This window comes from Castanea sativa, chromosome 1 (assembly GCF_040712315.1).
Source record: "Castanea sativa cultivar Marrone di Chiusa Pesio chromosome 1, ASM4071231v1".
Classification (NCBI taxonomy): Eukaryota; Viridiplantae; Streptophyta; class Magnoliopsida; order Fagales; family Fagaceae; genus Castanea; species Castanea sativa.
In genome coordinates, this window is record NC_134013.1 from 77566991 (window position 1) to 77586003 (window position 19013).

Consider the following 19013-nt stretch of genomic DNA (forward strand, 5'->3'; position numbering starts at 1 on the left):
TCATCTAATCTAAGTTTTTTTTTTTTTGGTGCCAAATGAGTTAATTTAGTATAAAAAATGAGGAGTCCAACATAAATAAAACATAAAAAATCTAATCACATATCCAACTCTATATAGTCCAATATAAGTAAACCATAAAAAACTTATTCATATATCTAACTCTATATATAAAATTAGAGGAAGAGAGAGTTTGAATGATTTTATATTTATGGGTCTTCTTTTTGGTAAAACTAAAAACAATTCAAATTTATAAGTCATTTATGTAATATATCATGACTATGTACCGTCCATTACTAACTAGGTAATATATATATATATATATATATATATAATTGTTTATATTTTTGCTGGTATTTTTTCTTTGAACTAATGAGCATATTTTTTTTATACTATTTCTATTCAGATATTTTGTATATGAAGATATTGAATTTAACAAACTGTAATTGAGTTAAACGATCCCATGCATCTTTCCCCATTCAATTTAGGAGATACTATTTGACCAGTTTATTATTTTATTTTGTGTTGTATTTAATAGAAGTTTACAGACAATAATTGTGAATTAATATTATATATGTAGTATCCAATAGTGATTTTCAAAATTATGTACATTATAGCAATGTAATGAAAAACTTGGCGTAACTGATATTATGAAAATTGCAAAGAAAAACTATTTTTATACCTTCAAATGTCTTGGTTGAATTATGTCCTATTCGAACTATGTCCTATATGTTTAATAATTCAAACTAACATCAATAGTATCATTACAATTCATCATTCACGTGCATAAACATGAATTACATACTAGTGTTATATAAGTAAAAAGACAAGGGAACATGCAATATGGTTACGTACGGAAAACCAATAGTACAACAACTGTTTAACAGTAAAAATCATATGTTAGTCATCTAATTTTGTATTGTATCTATGCTATTGAATTGTAGCATGAGTTGTAGGTGTACCATTGTACTGTGGGGTGTATTGTAGGGTATTATTGCTGGCAGTTAGTGGTGGTTAGTCTAGCTAATGACCCGGGTAGTTAGTTAGGATGTGGAGGTGTACATAAGAGGGAATGATTGTATCTGTTGGACAATAAGAAAGATTTTGAGTATTGTACTCTTTTTACAAACCTCTCTCTCTTCTCTTATCTCTCTGTTTCTTTTACTTTCCTCATCACTTTCTTAGCTATGGAGGCCCAGGTCCCCTTGAAGTGACCTATCCTAAACCCTAATTCCAACAAATCTCTATCAGTGGTATCAAAGCAGTTTTGATCCAGTCCACCACCATGATTGAAACACGTTCGAATACACAAAATTCTAAAAAGAGAGCTACACTGTCCAAGATTGCAAATAACCATGAACAGACCTTGCAAGAAATTCAGAAGCAATTGCAGACTCTGATTGGGTTCATGTAGAATTTAGTTGAAGCTGAAGATAAAAGACAATCTCCAATTCATGGGTCACGAGTTTTTTGCTTCAAGGTAGCAATCATGGTGTTCATGAATCTCCCATCATGAATCCAATCAAAAACCTGAAATTGGAATTCCCGAGATTCCAGGGAGAAGACCTAACTTGTTGGATTTACAGAACAAACTGATTCTTTTCATACCCCAAACCATCAAAACGTCATTATGGCTTCTTACCATTTGGATGGTGAGGCCCTGATTTGGTTCCAGGATGCTGAGCAGATTGGAGGTTTTGCAAGTTGGGAGGTGTTTGTGAAGGCCCTACAGACTCGTTTTGGGGTCACAGCCTATGATGATCCAATGAAGGCACTCATAAGGCTCAAGTAGACCTCTACTGTGGTTGCTTATAAAGGTAATTTTGAAATTCTGTCTAATAGGATTGTTGGTGTATCTGAGTCTCATAAATTGAGCTATTTTCTGAGTGGCCTAAGGGATGAAATATGATTACCAGTTAGGATGCCAGTGCCAAAATCCCTTAATGAAGCCTTGGTTTAGCCAAAATTTAGGAAGAATATTTACTAAGTAGCAAGAAAAGTTTCAAGAATGTTGTGGATAATGGGAAGCCTTCAATTCTGGGATTACCTAAGCTGAGACCAAGACTGACTCAAGGTTTAAACTTCCTGTGCAAAGGTTATCTAATGCACAGATGGAGGAAAGGAGGAAACAAGGTTTGTGTTATAATTGTGATGAAAAGTGGCAGTTGGGCCATAAGTGTAAGGGGGCAAAGGTATTTCTATTGGAAGGGTTATGTGAGGAGGTTGAGCATAAGTCTAGACTACAATTGATGGAGTTGGATGATGATGGGGGGATATTGGGAACCCAAGATCAGGTTCAAGGGAGTGAACATACAGCTACTCCTGTTGAAATCACTTTATATGCATTGATAGGCAACCCCTCAACTAACACCATGAGAGTTAGAGGTAGGATTGAAAACCATTAAGTAGTTGCTCTAATTGATTCAGGCAGTACACATAATTTTTTGGATGTGACTGAATTGAATATGCTAAATTTACACTTGGATACATCTCAAATTTTGGAGGTAAAAGTGGCTGATGGTAGTGTTATTAGGACTTTGGGAGTATGTCATGAAGTCACTCTTGCAATCCAAGGGTCCAAGTTTGTTGTGGATTGAATGTATTGCATTTAGGGGGCTGTGTAGTGGTTTTGGGTACTCATTGGTTAAATACTCTTGGGGAAATCAGCTGGGACTTCAAGTTATTGACCATGAAGTTTCTTTGCCTGGGTAATATGGTGTTGTTAAAGGGGTTACACCCTAAAGGGTCTATCTTTTCAGAGGTTGATAGGTTCTTTAATGATTCTGCTATAAGGAAAGGGCTGGTTTTCCAGATTTCAGAAGTCAACCCTACCTCAGCTAATGAACCACTGCTGCCTACTACTATTTCTGACCTTTTGGACTAGTTTTCCAAGGTGTTTGACATGCCCTCAGGCCTACCACCATTTTGTGGACATGAGCATCAAATTATACTCCAAGATGATACTCCACCAGTTTGTGAGAGACCTTATAGGTACCCTCACTTTCAGAAGGCAGAAATTGAAAAGATTGTACATGAGTTGCTTGAACTTGGTTCCATTCAACCTAGCCAAAGCCCATTTTCCTCACCTATGTAGCTGGTTAGAAAGGTTGATGGGAGTTGGAGGATGTACATTGATTATAGGGCTCTCAATAAGGCAACCATAAAGCATAAGTTCCCTATTCCTGTTGTGGATGAGCTGTTGGATGAATTTGCAAGGGCTTCTATCTTTTTCAAGTTGGATTTGAGGTCAAGATACCATCAAATCTATATGAAGCCAGAAGATGTTCCTAAAACAGCCTTTAGAACTCATGAGGGACATTATGAGTTCCTTGTCATGCCTTTTGGTTTGACCAATGCCCCATCTACTTTTCAAGCTCTCATGAATGACATTTTCAAGCCTTATTTGAGAAGGTTTGTTTTGGTTTTCTTTGATGACATCCTAGTTTATAGTCAGAGTTTGGTAGATCATTTGAAAGCTATTTTGAATGTCTTGTTGACTCATCAATTGTATGCAAAGAGTTCTAAGTGTGTTTTTGGGAGTTCTGAGGTGGAGTATTTGGGTCATATTATCTTTGGTGAGGGGGTTAGGGCAGACCCTAGGAAGACTGCTGCAATGCAGCAGTAGCCAATTCCAACCAATGTCAAGGCCTTAAGGGGTTTTTTAGGTCTTACAAGCTATTATAGGAAGTTCATCAAAGGGTATGGCACTATTGCTAAACCCTTAACTGATCTTCTAAAAAAGGATGGTTTCCTATGGACTGATACAGCTTTGGAGGCTTTCAATGCTCTTAAAGCTGCTGTGAGCCAACCACCTGTCTTGGCTCTTCCCAACTTCTCCAAGCCTTTCACCATTGAGTGTGATGCTTCAAGTATTGGTCTTGGGGCTGTCTTGATGCAAGATAATAGACCCATAGCCTTCACAACCAAGCTTTGAAGGGCAAGTACCAGCATTTGTCTACCTATGAGACTAAACTCCTGGCTTTAGCAATTGTTGTCAAAAGATGGAGACCATATTTAGTGGGCAGACCTTTCATTGTGAAAACTGACCATCAGAGCTTGCAATTTCTATTGGAGTAGAGGATTGATTGCCACACCAGCTTAGCAAAAATGGTTGGCTAAGCTCTTGGGATATGCCTTTGTGGTTGAATACAAGAAGGGGGTTGAGAATAGGGTGGCAAATGCACTTTCTAGGAAAATCTGACATTGCTCTTGTGGATTCACAGTTGCCCTTACAGCAGAAAACTAGTTATTTGTTCCTTCTCTTAGTCCCTGATCCTACTTGGTTGGCTGTTCTTAAGGATAGCTACTCTCAAGACCCTTCTGTTTAGCAGCTTATTTCTTCAATTCAATCTGGTGCTCCTCCCAAAGGCTTTACCTTTCAGAATGATCTGATTTTCTACAAGGGCAGATTCTTTTTGGGACCCTTGTGCCCTTTAAAATCACAAGTCTTGCAGTTGATTCATAGCTGTCCTGTTGCTAGCCATTTAGGTTTTTTAAAGTGCTTCCAATGAGCTAAGAGGGAGTTCTATTGGCATGGCATGAAGGTTGACTTGAAGAAATTCATTAAAGAGTGTGATGTCTATCAGAGAATTAAGTCTGAGACATTTGCCTCAGTTGGGTTGCTGCAACCATTGGCCACTCCTACTACTTCTTGGGCTGATGTGAGCTTAGATTTTGTTGAGGGTCTTCCTAAATCTCAAGGGTTTGAAGTGATCTTAGTTGTGGTGGATAGGTTGACCAAGTATGCCCATTTTGTGCTCTAGTCTCATCCTTACATAGATGCTAAGGTGGTTGCTTTGTACCTCCAATACATCTTCAAACTACATGGCATGCCTACCTCTATTGTGAGTGACAAAGATGCAACTTTCACTTCATTATTTTGGTCTGAACTGTTCAGAATGCGGGGTACAGTGTTGGCCATGTCTATAGCTTATCATCCTCAGTCAGATGGCCAAACTGAGGTGGTCAACAAAAGCTTGGAGCAGTACCTTAGAGCCTTTACTAGTGACAGACCAACTAAATGGGCTGAATGGCTACCACTTGTAGAGTTTTGGTTCAATTCCAACTACCATACTAGCCTCAAGTTATCACCATTTGAAGCTTTGTATGGTTTCCCTCCTCCAAAGTTGCAGAGTTATATTCCTGGTACAACTAGGGTAGATGCCTTGGATTCTATTTTGAGTCAAAGGGAAGAGGTTTTGTCTATTCTCAAGGGTCACCTCCAAGTTGCACAAGAAAGGATGAAGTCTTAAGCTGATAAACATAGGCAAGATAGATCATTTGTGGTGAAGGATTGGGTTTACTTAAGACTGCAGCCCTATAGACAGAAAACCTTGGCTTATAAAGGGAAGTGGAAGTTGTCTCCAAGGTATTTTGGGCCTTTTAAGGTGCTGTAGAAGGCTGGGTCAGTGTCTTATAGGCTGGATTTACCTCCTAAGTCTAAAATCCATCCTGTTTTCCACGTTTCTTGCTTGAAGTTGAAGCTAGGCCAACATGTCACACCCTTGCCAACTCTGCTACCTGTTGATGATGAAGGGCAGGTTGCCACTGAACCCATTGCTGTGTTGAAGACTAGGACAAAGACTTTGAGGACTCGGGTTATCACTGAAGTCTTGGTGTAGTGGCTAGGATACCCACTTGAAGAGGCCACTTGGGAGTCTTTGTACTGTCTGCATTCCAAGTTTCCTCACCTTGTGGGCAAGGTGTTTTAGATTGGGAAGGGTATGTTAGGCATCTAATTTTGTATTGTATTTGTGCTATTGACTTGTAGCATAAGTTGTAGGTGTACCATTGTACTGTGGGGTGTATTGTAGGGTAGTATTGTTGGTAGTTAGTGGTGGTTAGTCCAGCTAATGACTTGGGTAGTTAGTTAGGATGTGGAGGTGTACATGAGAGGGGATGATTGTATCTGTTGGACAATAAGAAAGATTCTGAGTATTGTACTCTTTTTACAAACCTCTCTCTCTTCTCTTCTCTCTTTGTTTCTTTTACTTTCCTCATCACTTTCTTAGCTAGCTATGGAGGCCCAGGTCCCCTTGAAGTGACCTATCCTAAACCCTAATTCCAACAAATCTCTATCATAATTCCAAAAGAAAAACATATTCAGTATGTCGAATGGTAGTTTTTACAAATATAATAATATATTCTAATTTGCTACCTCCTTGTAGTACTTACTAATGCGATCTCATGTAATTTCAAATCCACAGACTCTTTTATAAGCAAACTCTGTTGCATGTGAACACTTGCTCACGATTTTAAGTACAAACTTGAAAATTCACTCCAAAAACTTTTTCTTAATTAGATGCAGCAACTTCACCTTGATCACCAAATCTTCAAAAATATGAACTTTGATCACTTGTTGATATTTCAAGAGAGCTTGAAAATCTCCTATTCTTGTGTACAACCCACATGTCTCCAAAAGTCTTGAAAAACGTGTCCTAAGGTTTACTTTATACCTTGGCATGAATCTTGAGAGGTTGAGATTCTATCTTGATGGGTTGAGACAAGTGACTCTCGATTAATTGAGAATGAAAAAGATTTCAGAAACTTTGTTCTTGTCTTGAATCTTGGATGTCTCTTGAACTTGAATTAGACTTCAAACACACTTAAAAGTCACTGAAACTTTAACAAATTGATTACATTTACAGTTTGCCAACCTTGTCATATGGGCTCAACAACAATCACTTGATTTCAATTTTTTTTTAAAGGTTAGTTTTCATTTATTGTACTTCATGTTATTCATGAATGGCTCTTTTATCTTCATCATAGAAAACTGGTGGAGATCACTTCCTACTTCACTTTTCGACATAATTATAAAGAGTGGAATCTAAAATTTGGCCTCTTTTTTACCATTTTTTTATAAGGATAATTTTGCATCTGAAGTGCATGGAAAATAGACAGTAATAGGAAACTTGGACCATCTACATCTTAGTCAAGAGTTGATAAAATCAAAGTTTGAAGCAATATCTGCAAAAGTGATTTCTCTACCTTTAGTGCTTTTGTGGCGGATTCTCTGAATGTTGGGATGGGATGCCGGAAGGCCAAATTGGTGGTCCATAAACTCCTTTTCACAGAGGGCATGTTAATTATGAGTTAGTCTATACTTGGACAGAAAATGTCTTTTCTTAGATATTTACTTTTGTAAGAAAAAGGAACATTAAGATTTTTTTTTTCCTCTTTCCTTCCCAATCCACATCATTCAATCATCTAAGTAAAAATGCAAGTTTCTCATATTAAATCTTGATTAGGAACAAGTTGTAGATGATATCATGATATGAAGATGCCCATATAGCCTCGGTGGTAAATTCTGAATGGCGTGATACTGATACTACAGGTCTATTTTATAAAAAAAAAAAAAAAAAAAAAAAACCAAATAGAAAATTGCATGTAATTTTTTACCTATATCTTACGCATCAAACATTTGGTACTTTCTTTACGCGTATTTTCACTTATTTATTATAATATTATCGTTTCAACTACACTTGTTTGATAAATATATTTGTTTTTAACAACTCAACATTTAGTATTATAGAACATAGCTGGTTTTATAAAATTTTTCTTTTAACTTAATAGGTATTCTATAATTACACAATAAACCTAATGTGTTTTTTATTTATTTTTTATTTCATCTACCTTACTCTTATTCTATAATTCACATCCTATTAAATAATGCATGCAAAAACTCTAGACATTTAGTATATTTTTACCGTCAATTAAGGGAGAACTCTTTTTATTTTTATTTTATTGGGGTCAGATTGACATTATTCCTTTATACAATTTAATAGGGTTATAAATGAGTCAAGCTTTGTCGAGTAGTGCATGTTCAAGTTTGGCTTGTCAGGAAAAATCAAAAGCTCGAGCTAGGCTTGAGCTTGTGACAAGCCTAAAAATAGTGTTTGAACTTGAGCTCGTGAGAAAGCCAAAAAACATTGAGCTTGGCTTTGCATGGCTTGATTAATTAGTCAAGCCAAACTCAAGCTTAATATCAAGCTCAAACTCGAGTTCAGGTCAAGTTTTTGAGCTTGAGATCTACAAAAATTGCATTATTAAATGCTTAAATCTCTAAAATTAAGAAAAAAGAGAAAGAAAATAGTATACTCATTTTATCATGCATCTAGTCTTACTTTTTATTAGCTATTATTAAAATTAATAATTTACATAGTTAAATTCATTCATTCATCATTCCTTATCTATAGCTTTAGTAGTTGTTCAAAATACAATTTTTACATTCACGTTAGATGGTGAATTACTAGAAAAATACATGTTTGTAACTATTATGAATAAGAAAATACTAACATATTTCATAATTTTACTTTAGATGATTAATAGAGAAGGATCATATGTGGCTTACTTAATTATTTATTTAATTTTAAATGTAACTATAGTCTAAAGTGGTTCTTGATCAGTTTAAAGGGAAGAAAAAAATTAAGGCAATATAGGTAGTGGTCTCATGTTGGCCATGTCATTATTAAGATATGTGTAATGAGTATCTTTAACTAACATATATAGCCTTATAAATGATTCTATACTTGAATTGTTGTGTATCAAGCCTAATAGCTCACGAGCTTGTTCGTGAACAAATTTTTTTGCTTAGGCTCGGCTTGTTTATTAAACGAGCCTAAAACTAAGGCTTAAACTTGGCTTATTTATAAACAAACAAACATGAACAAGCTTTTTATCGAGCTGAACCCGAGTTGTTCATGATCAGCTTGGTTCATTTACAGCCCTACAATTTAAGGAGTTTGGTGGAAAAGAGGAGAAAGAAAATCGATTGAAGGGTCCGACTATTAGTGAGACAAAAGGACAAGCATATTATTCGTTATGCAATAATTTTGAAATTCCACTCATGTTACTCTAGTGCCTCAAAGCCTCTTGTTGTTAAAGAAACATCCACCATGCGAAAGTTGGAAAGCTTTAAATATGTTGAACTTGCAACTTGTAGCACAACTTTCAGAATATGAGAAAGATTAAAGGCAATATAGCACTTGCAGGACAGGACTACTGTATATCTATATGGTAATAATATGGTGGTCATACAATTGAGGTCATAAATACTATCCCTTTTCACATGTTGATCAGTAGGATATTTCCAAGAAAAATAGAGCTTTCCTTCGGGTAAATTAATAGGCCAAAAACGTATTGACCCCTTGTAATGAATTAATTGATTAATTAGCCAAATTTAATTAGTTAATCAATTTAACATGTAAAATACGTGACAACATAAACAAATCACCAAATAACTAAATATGTAGCGGAAATTAAATGACACAGTGATTTGTTTACGAATGGAAAAAACCTATACGGCAAAAACCCCACTGGGTAATTTTAAGGTCACCACTCTCGAGAATTCACTATTATCACAACAAGCGGTTACAAGTAAAGGAATCCCAGTACGTTATATTAACCTACAGTTGAACTCTCACCCCAATACCTAATTTGACTTGTTCTGTAGTGACAATCTCTCCTTTGTATTGCATGGCTTCCAGTACGTGACTAACCAATAGATGCGCGGATCCCAGTATAAGACTTGATCACCAACTTGAGAAGGACGTTGGCAACAAAGTTTTTTTGTTCATTACATGATGAAGATCATAAAGTTGCTTGATCACAAAACCCTATGGTGTACAAACACAGTAGCTTCTTCAATAGAAAGAAGAACTAGGGCAAACTAGGTTTCCAGTCACACTTTTCTTCACACATATGGAATTGTGCTCTTGTGCAACTGTGCAACCTGTGGCGGCCCTTAAAATAATCTTTATATATGTTTAGGGTTGTGAGAAAAGAAAGTCCAAACATACATTCACGGATTGGATGAAAATCAGATTTGAAAAACTGAATTTCATAAATCTTGACAGACACCCTATCTATCAAGCAGCTATCGAGCCTTGAGCTGAAACAACTCTCTTAAACCTCGATAGATACTAGCTGTCGAGTTTTAATGAATAGCATTTCTTCACTTGATTCTTGGACAGACTTGCATGGCTTTAACACTTGAACTTGAAACCTTGTTCCTTGAAGTATTAAACACATCCTAGATCTACCCAAATACAAGTAAAGTACGTTTTGTCAAAAGATTAGCAAATACATAAATTGTTGACATATGTTCCTAACATGAATCACATATGTCCTAACATAAACTACTACTATTAAATAAGAAACATTTACATGATGCACCCCTAACTTCAAAATTCTTCAATTTACACTGTAATACGAGATTTGAGAAGTTACGTTTAGACCTCGTTGTTTGAATTTAACCAATTTAAATTGAATTAGTTAATTAATCAATAATGATTATCCAATGGATTTTCGGTTAATTACCATAGATTTAATAAGTCGCCAAATAAATTACTAAAATGTAAAATAAAAAATACAGGAATGTGGTAATAAAGTGAAAAACTCAAGAAAAACTATCCAAGAGAAAATCTCTACCAAGATTAACCACCAATCCCAAGGAAAATTCATTATTCAGAATCAAAGTTTGCAACAGAAATTAACCCTTCTAAAGTTACCTCGAGTAGAGCTATGACCCCATGTTGCTCTAAGCCCCTTGAACTCTTCTATCATGAAATTTCTTCCTTGAACTTTGTTCCTAACTCCAAGAACCTCCTCGAAGATTTCTTCACAGTAACTATTTGTGGATGCTATGTGGCTTTAGCCTTGATTACCAATCTTCAATAATACCATCTTCATGTTAACTTTGTAGATTTCCAATATGAGGGTGATAAAATAGAACTTAGGTTTTAGTTTTTAGGAACATGCATGGCACAAGCTTTCTCTCTCTTCTCATTCAGTCGACTACAAGTTCCCCTTATATACTTTTCCATCTAGGGCATCAGTTCCTCTACTTGATTGCTGACTTAAGGGTCTGTAAGAGAATCAGCCTTCTCAATTCTTGATCGATTGATAATCTGTCAAGAGTCAATCGAAAGCCTAATCTCGATTGATCGAAAGTCAATTGAGTGGTGTCAAGCTTAGAAGAAGTTATTTTTGGGTTTTCATCTTGGCCTAAAACAGACTCATTACAACTCAATAAAATTTACAAGTTGTCATAATTTGTCAACACAAACCTATTTTACCTAACAAGATTAACTTGCAATGCACCCTCATGATCCAAATTAGTGTTTAATAAATTAATGGGAAAGTGTTGTCTGCCTTTCGCCCCCATTGTATTGGTCTAAATATGGTCTTACAGGCAACGAAAATTCTCATTTAGTTTCTGCACATTTCTGTTTGGTACTTGACATACAATCTAGGATACATTTTTGTTTTATTTTTTTAACCTTCGTGAAAATTCAAAGTATGAAAAGACCTGTTGATTTAAGCTTTCAAATACCTGAAGCTGAAAGGCATTCATTGCTTTAACATAGAGCAATATAAGAATGCTACTTCCGGAAGCCACTGAAAGACATATCAATTGGTCAATTTAGTTTGGATCACAATTGTAAAATATTTATAGGGTAAACGTAAAGTACAATTTTGATTCATGAAATATGGGTCCAGGTTCAATTCCATTAGATTAAAGGATTAAATTCACATTTTTGATAATTTAAGATATTTAGTAATTTATCATGAAATTAGTCTCAAGGATTAATTTGGTGGATATGGAAATCACAAGAAATTATGAGGAAGAATTGAAACCTACGGATTTTTTTGCATTTTGACCATTTAAAAAAAAAAAAACTTTTAATGAGATTTTACCCTAAAAGAAAGGGGAATGAGAGATTCGAACTAACAGTTTCTGTTTTATGAGTTATGATTTCTAATGGATTGTGGTACTCTTTGGAGTTGATGGTTGGAGTACATTTTGCTATTGTGTTAGTCTTAAAATTATTAAATATCATGACCAAATTTAAATAGTCTTTAGTCGGATTTGTCTTCTTCCGTATTCGGCATATATTCAAACATTTCCTGGGTTGAATGATGTGTGCAAAGTCCTTGTTGTACGAAGAATTTAATTAGTACCCTAGGATGTTTTAACAATTACGAAGAAGATATTACATGAACTACGAAGCTAAGAGTATTCACATCAGTTTGTGTAAAATTTTTTATTTATTTTAGTATAAAAATCTACTTTTTTATTTTATATACCCACTTTTCAAAAAATCACAAATCAAATTATCTATTTTACATTATACTACATTACATTAATATATCATATTTTCTTAATTTTTTAATCGTTTCTCTTTCTTCACACGTAATAACCATCATTTACTCTTTCCTTTCAGTTTTGAAATATGTAAAGAAAGAATAAAAAACTATATTCAAAGTGAATATGTCAGTGTAAATTTATACAATTACTATAGCAAATTTACAAATTTTAGTTTGACTGATGTGGATGATTTTGGAGATTAAATATATAAAATTCATACATTTTTTTTTAAATTTTATATTGATTAATGCAAATGCTCTAACAAATTACTTAAATTTATTTCAGCCATTATCTTCAAAGGAAGTGAAAGTTGATAAAGATGAAGAATAAAGTAGCGTACTTAAAGCCTTGTAAATCACATCCCTAAACAACTGGTCACTAGTACAATGAAAAGGATAGAGTTAAAATGTCCTTAAAACAGAATAAAGTCAAGGCTATATCTTTTACTTGAAGAACTTAGATATCCCTGAAGTGGTCTTGAGGAATCAAGACAACCTTCAATTGTTCAGTAGTGCAGCCCTTGACGTTAGATGCTTCTCAGAGGCCTGTGAAAATCAGGGGAAAAAAAAAGGGAATCAGCAAAGCGAGTTTATAATTAGAAGTTATAGCATGCATCAATGTTCTTGACCCATTATTAGTAGTAACTATGTATGAGTATATGGAAGAATTAACTAGCCCATTATAAGTAAGAAAAAGAAATCCTACGAAAGAAAATAGGATTGGACTATATGAGAAAAGACGCATAATCCTATTTCTAGAAGGAGGTAGTTGGGGGAAGAGGAGATAGGAAGGGCGGATGAAATATACTAATTATATTCTGACCACCTTCCTCTCTACTCTTCTCTCCTCACTCTCCATCTCCTCTTGTTCCAAACATACCCTAAAGATGGATTTAGGACTAATCAAATAGAGAAATCATCCCCCTTCCCCTATATATGTGTGTGTTTCTCAAAAAAAAAAAAAGAGAAATTTAGATAGGAGAAAAAAATCACATCGTGCGGAAAGGCCACTGCAAGAAGTTGGAGTGATTAATTTGTAAGAATTCGGCAATGTTTTCAAAATATGAGCTTGATATAAAAGGGTTCAAGAAGCAAGCCCTAATTAGGACTTTAATGAAGTGTTGAGTGCTTTATAATACTAATAAGCTGCCAGGATATAAGATGAAGTCGATTCAAAAACATGAAATTTCTTTTTTTTTAAGTATTATAATATGTTACATAAGTTTCAGCTAGTTCAATTAATAAAATAAAAACTTAAGATTGAATCCAAATTATATAAAAGAAAAACTTATTAATATCTTAGTTTAATGGCAAAGAACAATTATTATGGAGCAAAACTAATAGGTTTTAAATAATGTATATATATATATAAGTCTTCACAATGCTCAAAAACATTGGTTTATAAAACATTTTTAAAAACTTTTTATAAAAAAATAAAAAAGTAATTCTTTTTTAATAATTTTTCTTTTAAATATTTTCATACATATAAATGGTTTATTAATAAATGTCACATTTTAACCGAACCCTTAAAACAAGTATCCAAGTTGTATATTTCAATTGTGTTCCCTTTTCTATAGTGAAGCAAAAATGGAAGAGAAGTGAGAGTTTTTTTATCCCCTTTTCAAAACTTACTTTGTCCAGCTTAGCCTGATTGTTGGTCTCCAACATCAGCCCGAAATGAATATGAGGGAAGTGTGCCCACTACCAAAGAGAAAGTTAAAACTGAAAGTCAATCTCAAAAAGGAAATCAAAGGAGTTAATATAATTATTAGAAGCAATTGAAATGAATGTTCACTTACATTTTTTGCTGCAGTACTAAATGCTTCCCTGTGGCTAATATCCGGATTATTGGCCTTGATCCTCTGGATCTCCTCTCTACAGAAAACATTCTTGTCTTATATGAGAAATAGAAGTGTTTGTATGATTGTATACAAAGCATTTTATTATACTGATATAAAATAAATTTCTTTTTTACTTTATAAACTGATTGTATGCGGATGGTACTCGCTGCCTCTTCTCGGGAGCTGAAATGGAAAATAACAGCTCATGAAAAATCAAATTAAAAATAGTAGCAAAGACAAAAACAAAAAAAGAAAAATGTAAATAATTTGAATCACATAAAATATAGGATAAGTCATCAAAATGGGTGCCTCACGTCGATTCACAACCCTTTCCTCAGTGGCATTGTTGGTTATTGGTGCTCGCATTGCAATCTTGCTGTTGCATTTGGAAGAGGAAGAGCTTGAGTAGTCATTCCTGTGATCAGGTGTGATGGGGTGTGGTGCCTGAAAATTAAAAGCAAAAGAACTAAGCTATATTATTAGCCCATTTTCATGAGTGAGAGAGAGAGAGAGAGAGAGAGAGAGAGAGAAATGAAATGCTGTTTTGTGAGTGAGAAAGCCATGATTGAAAGACTGAATGAGTTTGGAATATTTACGGCTCAGGAAAAAAGCAAGTAAAACCCAGATTGACAGTTGTAAAATAAAAGATTTTCAGGGATCTTAAAAAAGGTCTTTCTTTCCACAGTAGAAGACAACAAAAGCTCATGAAAAGAAATCATTAAACCTAAGAACCCTGCTTGTCAATCAAATCGATGTAGAATATTTTTCAAAAAAACGGCTCAAGAAAATTTTTCACTTTCAATTTAGAAAAAATTGCTTTGGCCTTGATGGGTCGGCAGGCACAGCCGCACAGGTACTGACTCCTCTACACAAAAAACAGAAGAAAAACAATAGGTTTTGATTAAGGCGGCTGGGTGCTAGGGTTACAGTACTTCACAAAGCAAAAAAAAAAAAGCTTTGAAAAACTCGATCTAGGGTCTATATGTCTATATAAAACAGAGAGACAGAGATCCAGTGAAGGCTAGGTAGCTTCGATTTTCTCAAAAAGAAGCCACAGAGTACAGACATCATATATATAGGTTTCGGAGGGCCATCCTATCTATCAAGTATCAACACCCAAAAAATAAGCTGAAACTTTGTATGTTTTTGTGGAAATTAGCAACAATAGCTATCACCTGAGCATCTTGCCATGACAGTGACTGAAAAGCGGCGGCCATGTTCACGGACCATAGATTGGCGCAGTGCCCACATCGGACGGTCACTATGTCCAACAAGCTGCTGCATGGAACACTGACCTGCTCAACCCAAAAATAAAAAAGTCAGAAGCTGAAAGTTTAGATCGAAACTAACTGAATTTCAAGAAATAAAAAGAAATCACTATAATGAAATAGGTTGAGTACAGCTCATGAAAGCCTAGGCTAGGCTAGGAGGACCCTGAATTTATTTGGTACATACAATAAAGGAAAGTTGTGAAATTAAATTCGCTTTAGCTTTGAAGACTCTGACCCAGTTTCCAAAATTAGATTTCTTTGCAGAAATGGGTTATTTTTTGAGAAGAAAACCCTAGAAGGGATGGTGGGTTTGTTGGTCTTTCTAAGGGATGGGTGTGTGTTGTGTTGAAGAAATAATTGAAGTGAGATCTTCATTTTTACTTTCCCCCCTTGAGCTAAAGAAGCTAGGTTTGCACAGCACCCAGTGGTGCAGTGTTTTTAGTAAGGGAAAGGTAATTCTCAGCTAGAGGAAGAAAATCAAAGGGTGAAAGACTTGTCCTCATCATTTTGAGTTTTTCATCAAAATGCTTGTTTTGACGTTTAAAAACCATATTTACAAAAACAACCATCTCACACACACACACACATGCTCTCTCTCTCTCTCCCCCTGTGGTCTTGTACGCTTCAGATATGACTTTTCTTTGACTGCAAAAGAAGAAGGAAAAAAGAAAAAGTCCAACGATGGAGACCTGACTGTACCAAAAACAAGAAACCCCATAAAGAAAATTAATGGAATTCAGTAAATTAGACCACTACCACAACCAAACTGATCTAACAAAAGCAAAAACTAGCTTAGCTTTTTTGAGGATCTTAAAATGTTCTTCCTCCATAGATATATATATATATATATATATATATATATATATATATATATATATATATATATATATATATACATATGAGAAAGAAACCACACATACAGAAAAAATTGGCAAATATAAATTTCCATTAGTGGGGAATTTATAACAAGAGGGAAAAAAGCAGATCTCTCATGAAAGAAAAAGAGTTTTGTCAGATCAAAGATACCGCAAGAACGATATTGCAAAAGTTGCAGGGGATGTAGCAGAGTTGCTCAGGCGCAACATCGATGCAGCTCGACATGTCTCTTTTTTAAGTAAGCAGTCAAAGCAAACTTGTTTACCCAAGAAGGACCAAAAGAAAAAAGAAAAGAAAAGAAAACCAACTAGCTCTTGCAAATTGCAGAACACCAGGGAGAAAGAAAGCACAAAGCTTTTGTTCTCTTGCCGTGGAACTCGGCTATGAATCACAACAGTAAAACTTAAAGGTCTTATATATAGAAATTTTTGGAGAGAGAAAGAGAGGGGAAAAGAAAAGTGAGATATGGGATCCGAAGAGGTAGTGAAGAGTGGGGGGGGGGGGGGGGGAGAAAGGTAAGCTAAAATGAATCAAATAATTTTTTTAAAATTGATTTTAATTTAAAAATAATTTAAAAAAAAAAAAGAGAGAAAGAAAGAAGTGGCTTTAGTTTAGTAGTGCCCACGGGTGGCAGGAAATGCTGGGTCCTGCAATGGAAAAAAAAAAGTGGTATCATTTTATGGAAAACCGGGTTTAATTGATAAGCCAAAGCAGTTTAGCTATAGTTATTGGGGAAGGTTAGGGTTTGAGAAGGGAAGAGGGAAGAGGTTTTGCCATCGTACCAAATCTAGGGAGATGATATATGGTAACTAGGATAGGAACTAGTTAGTTTGGTGAAATGAATGTGAGTGTGACTACACCTTCCTTAGTTTCACCTTTATACAACACAGCGGATGAGAGGTAAGAAATCTGAACTTTTTTGCTTTAATGCAGTAAAAACATGAGTTATTGATGTGTATATATATATATATATATATATATATATATATATATAAAATGTAAGTATCTATAGATGCTTGTACATAGAATGTTTGCATAAGTGGACATGCGTATTTATAAACTCAACAATGATATATGTGGCTCTAATTTTGATGCAAAGAGATATCATGTCACTTTCCTCTTTGTCAAAATCTACAGTAATCGTTCTCTTATATTTATTGGTATACATTTTGTATATATAACGTTTATAATTTTATGAAAATGTTCATAGATCACATAAACAATGTGCAATAAGTAGTGTGTGTGTGAATTAGTGCCCTAAAATCTAAGCTTAAAATCTTTTATTTTGTTGAGACATATTCAAGTTGATAGGTTTAGTACTACTATACTATATTAATTAAAATATTTCTAAATTATCTTCGTTTTGTTTTTGTTTTTGTTTTTGATTTTTGATTTTTTTTTTTGGGGTGGCGGGGGGGAGGGGATTGTATTTAATTGTCGATTCAAAATGACAATAAAACTGAAAATTTTTAAAATAAAAAGGTAAAAATATAGAATTTATAGAGAGAGTGGAATCAAGGAGAATTATATGGTCAGACTTAACATCTTACATTTACAATGAAAAGTCGCTAGTGGCTGCATTTTTACTACATTAAAATATTTATAGGGAACCCTAAGTAAAGTATATATAGGAATTAAAGTTAACTTACAAGAATCCCAAAATTAAGGACACTTAATGTTTCTTGATTTTGTTAGAGATATATTAGACATATTAGCCTAATGTAATAGGCCCAAGCCCAATCCTATTTATATTAGTAGTTTAGGGTTTAGTCGCCATAATAATGTTATTTAATAGATTTTAGACAATCAATGATATATCAACATGTACTAAATATGATATGCATACATGATACACTCCCCTTAAACTCAAGGTACAAGCCCAACGATACCTTGAAAATCTAAGCTCGTAAAGTTCCATTGATGATGAACATAAGTGACATAATTAGATGTAGAATAATTCAAGAATAATATGGACTGAATCGTGCAAAATGCTGACGATGGTAGCAAACAAGGACGCCGAATGAATTCTGAAAGATGGTTACAAGGGCCTAAAAATGGCTGCTCCAGTGACCAAAGAGTGACTTCTATGGCCTGGAGATGCCTGCAATTGTGGCCTAAGGAATTTTGATGGAGGATGACATTATGATGGAACACGTGAGTGAGTTGGCAAACTTGGCATAAATTGAACCCAAAAAGAATAAGTAATGGGTCAATTTGTATAACTTGTGATATTCGAATGGGAGAAATGATCCAAAATCAAAATTAATGTGGAAATCAAAGTAGGAAAGTGCCATGTCCGGAGAAAGACTGGCTGGAAGTGGCTGGACAATGATTACCAAAGGCGATCAACAATTAAGTTGAGTAATATATGGTGGGTGGTTGGTTGCTTGAAATTTAGTGAACTTCACAAATATTAATTGCTTTATTTCATTTTCCCATAAAAACTTTCTTTAAATGGATTATTAACCAATGCCCTTAGGGCATTCGTTAGCATTTCCCAAGAAAGAATAATAAAATTCATAAAGAGTGTGAAAGTATAGAAAATTAGGTGGTTGGGCTTGATGATCTACATCCAAAGTGGAAAGCATTTAATGGCTACATTTTTCAGTTTTCACTATTATGAATTATTGTTTTGCATTGAACACTAAGTAGGTGATATAGAGTTACTAAAGTTGACTTGGGAGAATCCCTTGATTTGCTAAAGTTAATGATAATTAATGTTTCTTGATTTTAGTCAACCAATTATATCAACTTATGCTAAGTATAATATGCATGTTACACTAATAAAAACTATATATTTAAAGCTTATCATGTGATGCAGTGGAATCTACTCTCAAATTTGATGCAAACACAATCTTATTTGATCGTATCACAGTCTAAC

At 34.5% G+C, this 19013-nt stretch overlaps 1 protein-coding gene across 1 annotated transcript; it reads right to left on the bottom strand.

Moving 5' to 3' along the window:
- Window positions 1-12465: 12465 nt before the first annotated feature.
- Window positions 12466-16934, bottom strand: LOC142607786 (axial regulator YABBY 5). Its single transcript, XM_075779418.1, has 7 exons — window positions 16283-16934; window positions 15161-15280; window positions 14300-14429; window positions 14120-14168; window positions 13944-14019; window positions 13777-13845; window positions 12466-12690 (listed from the first exon to the last, which is right to left on the bottom strand). Exons 1-7 carry the CDS (start codon window positions 16355-16357, stop codon window positions 12643-12645), a joined length of 567 nt encoding a protein of 188 aa, XP_075635533.1. The 5' UTR covers window positions 16358-16934; the 3' UTR covers window positions 12466-12642.
- Between the last annotated feature and the right edge of the window lie 2079 nt (window positions 16935-19013).

Excerpts from the sequence above, each read along its gene's own strand:
- LOC142607786 (XM_075779418.1), bottom strand. The coding sequence starts at position 16,357 with ATGTCGAGCTGCATCGATGTTGCGCCTGAGCAACTCTGCTACATCCCC. Across the intron at positions 15,281-16,282 it reads TTTGCAATATCGTTCTTGCG|GTCAGTGTTCCATGCAGCAG; the intron begins GTATCTTTGATC and ends TGGGTTGAGCAG. Across the intron at positions 14,430-15,160 it reads TGTCATGGCAAGATGCTCAG|GCACCACACCCCATCACACC; the intron begins GTGATAGCTATT and ends TTTAATTTTCAG.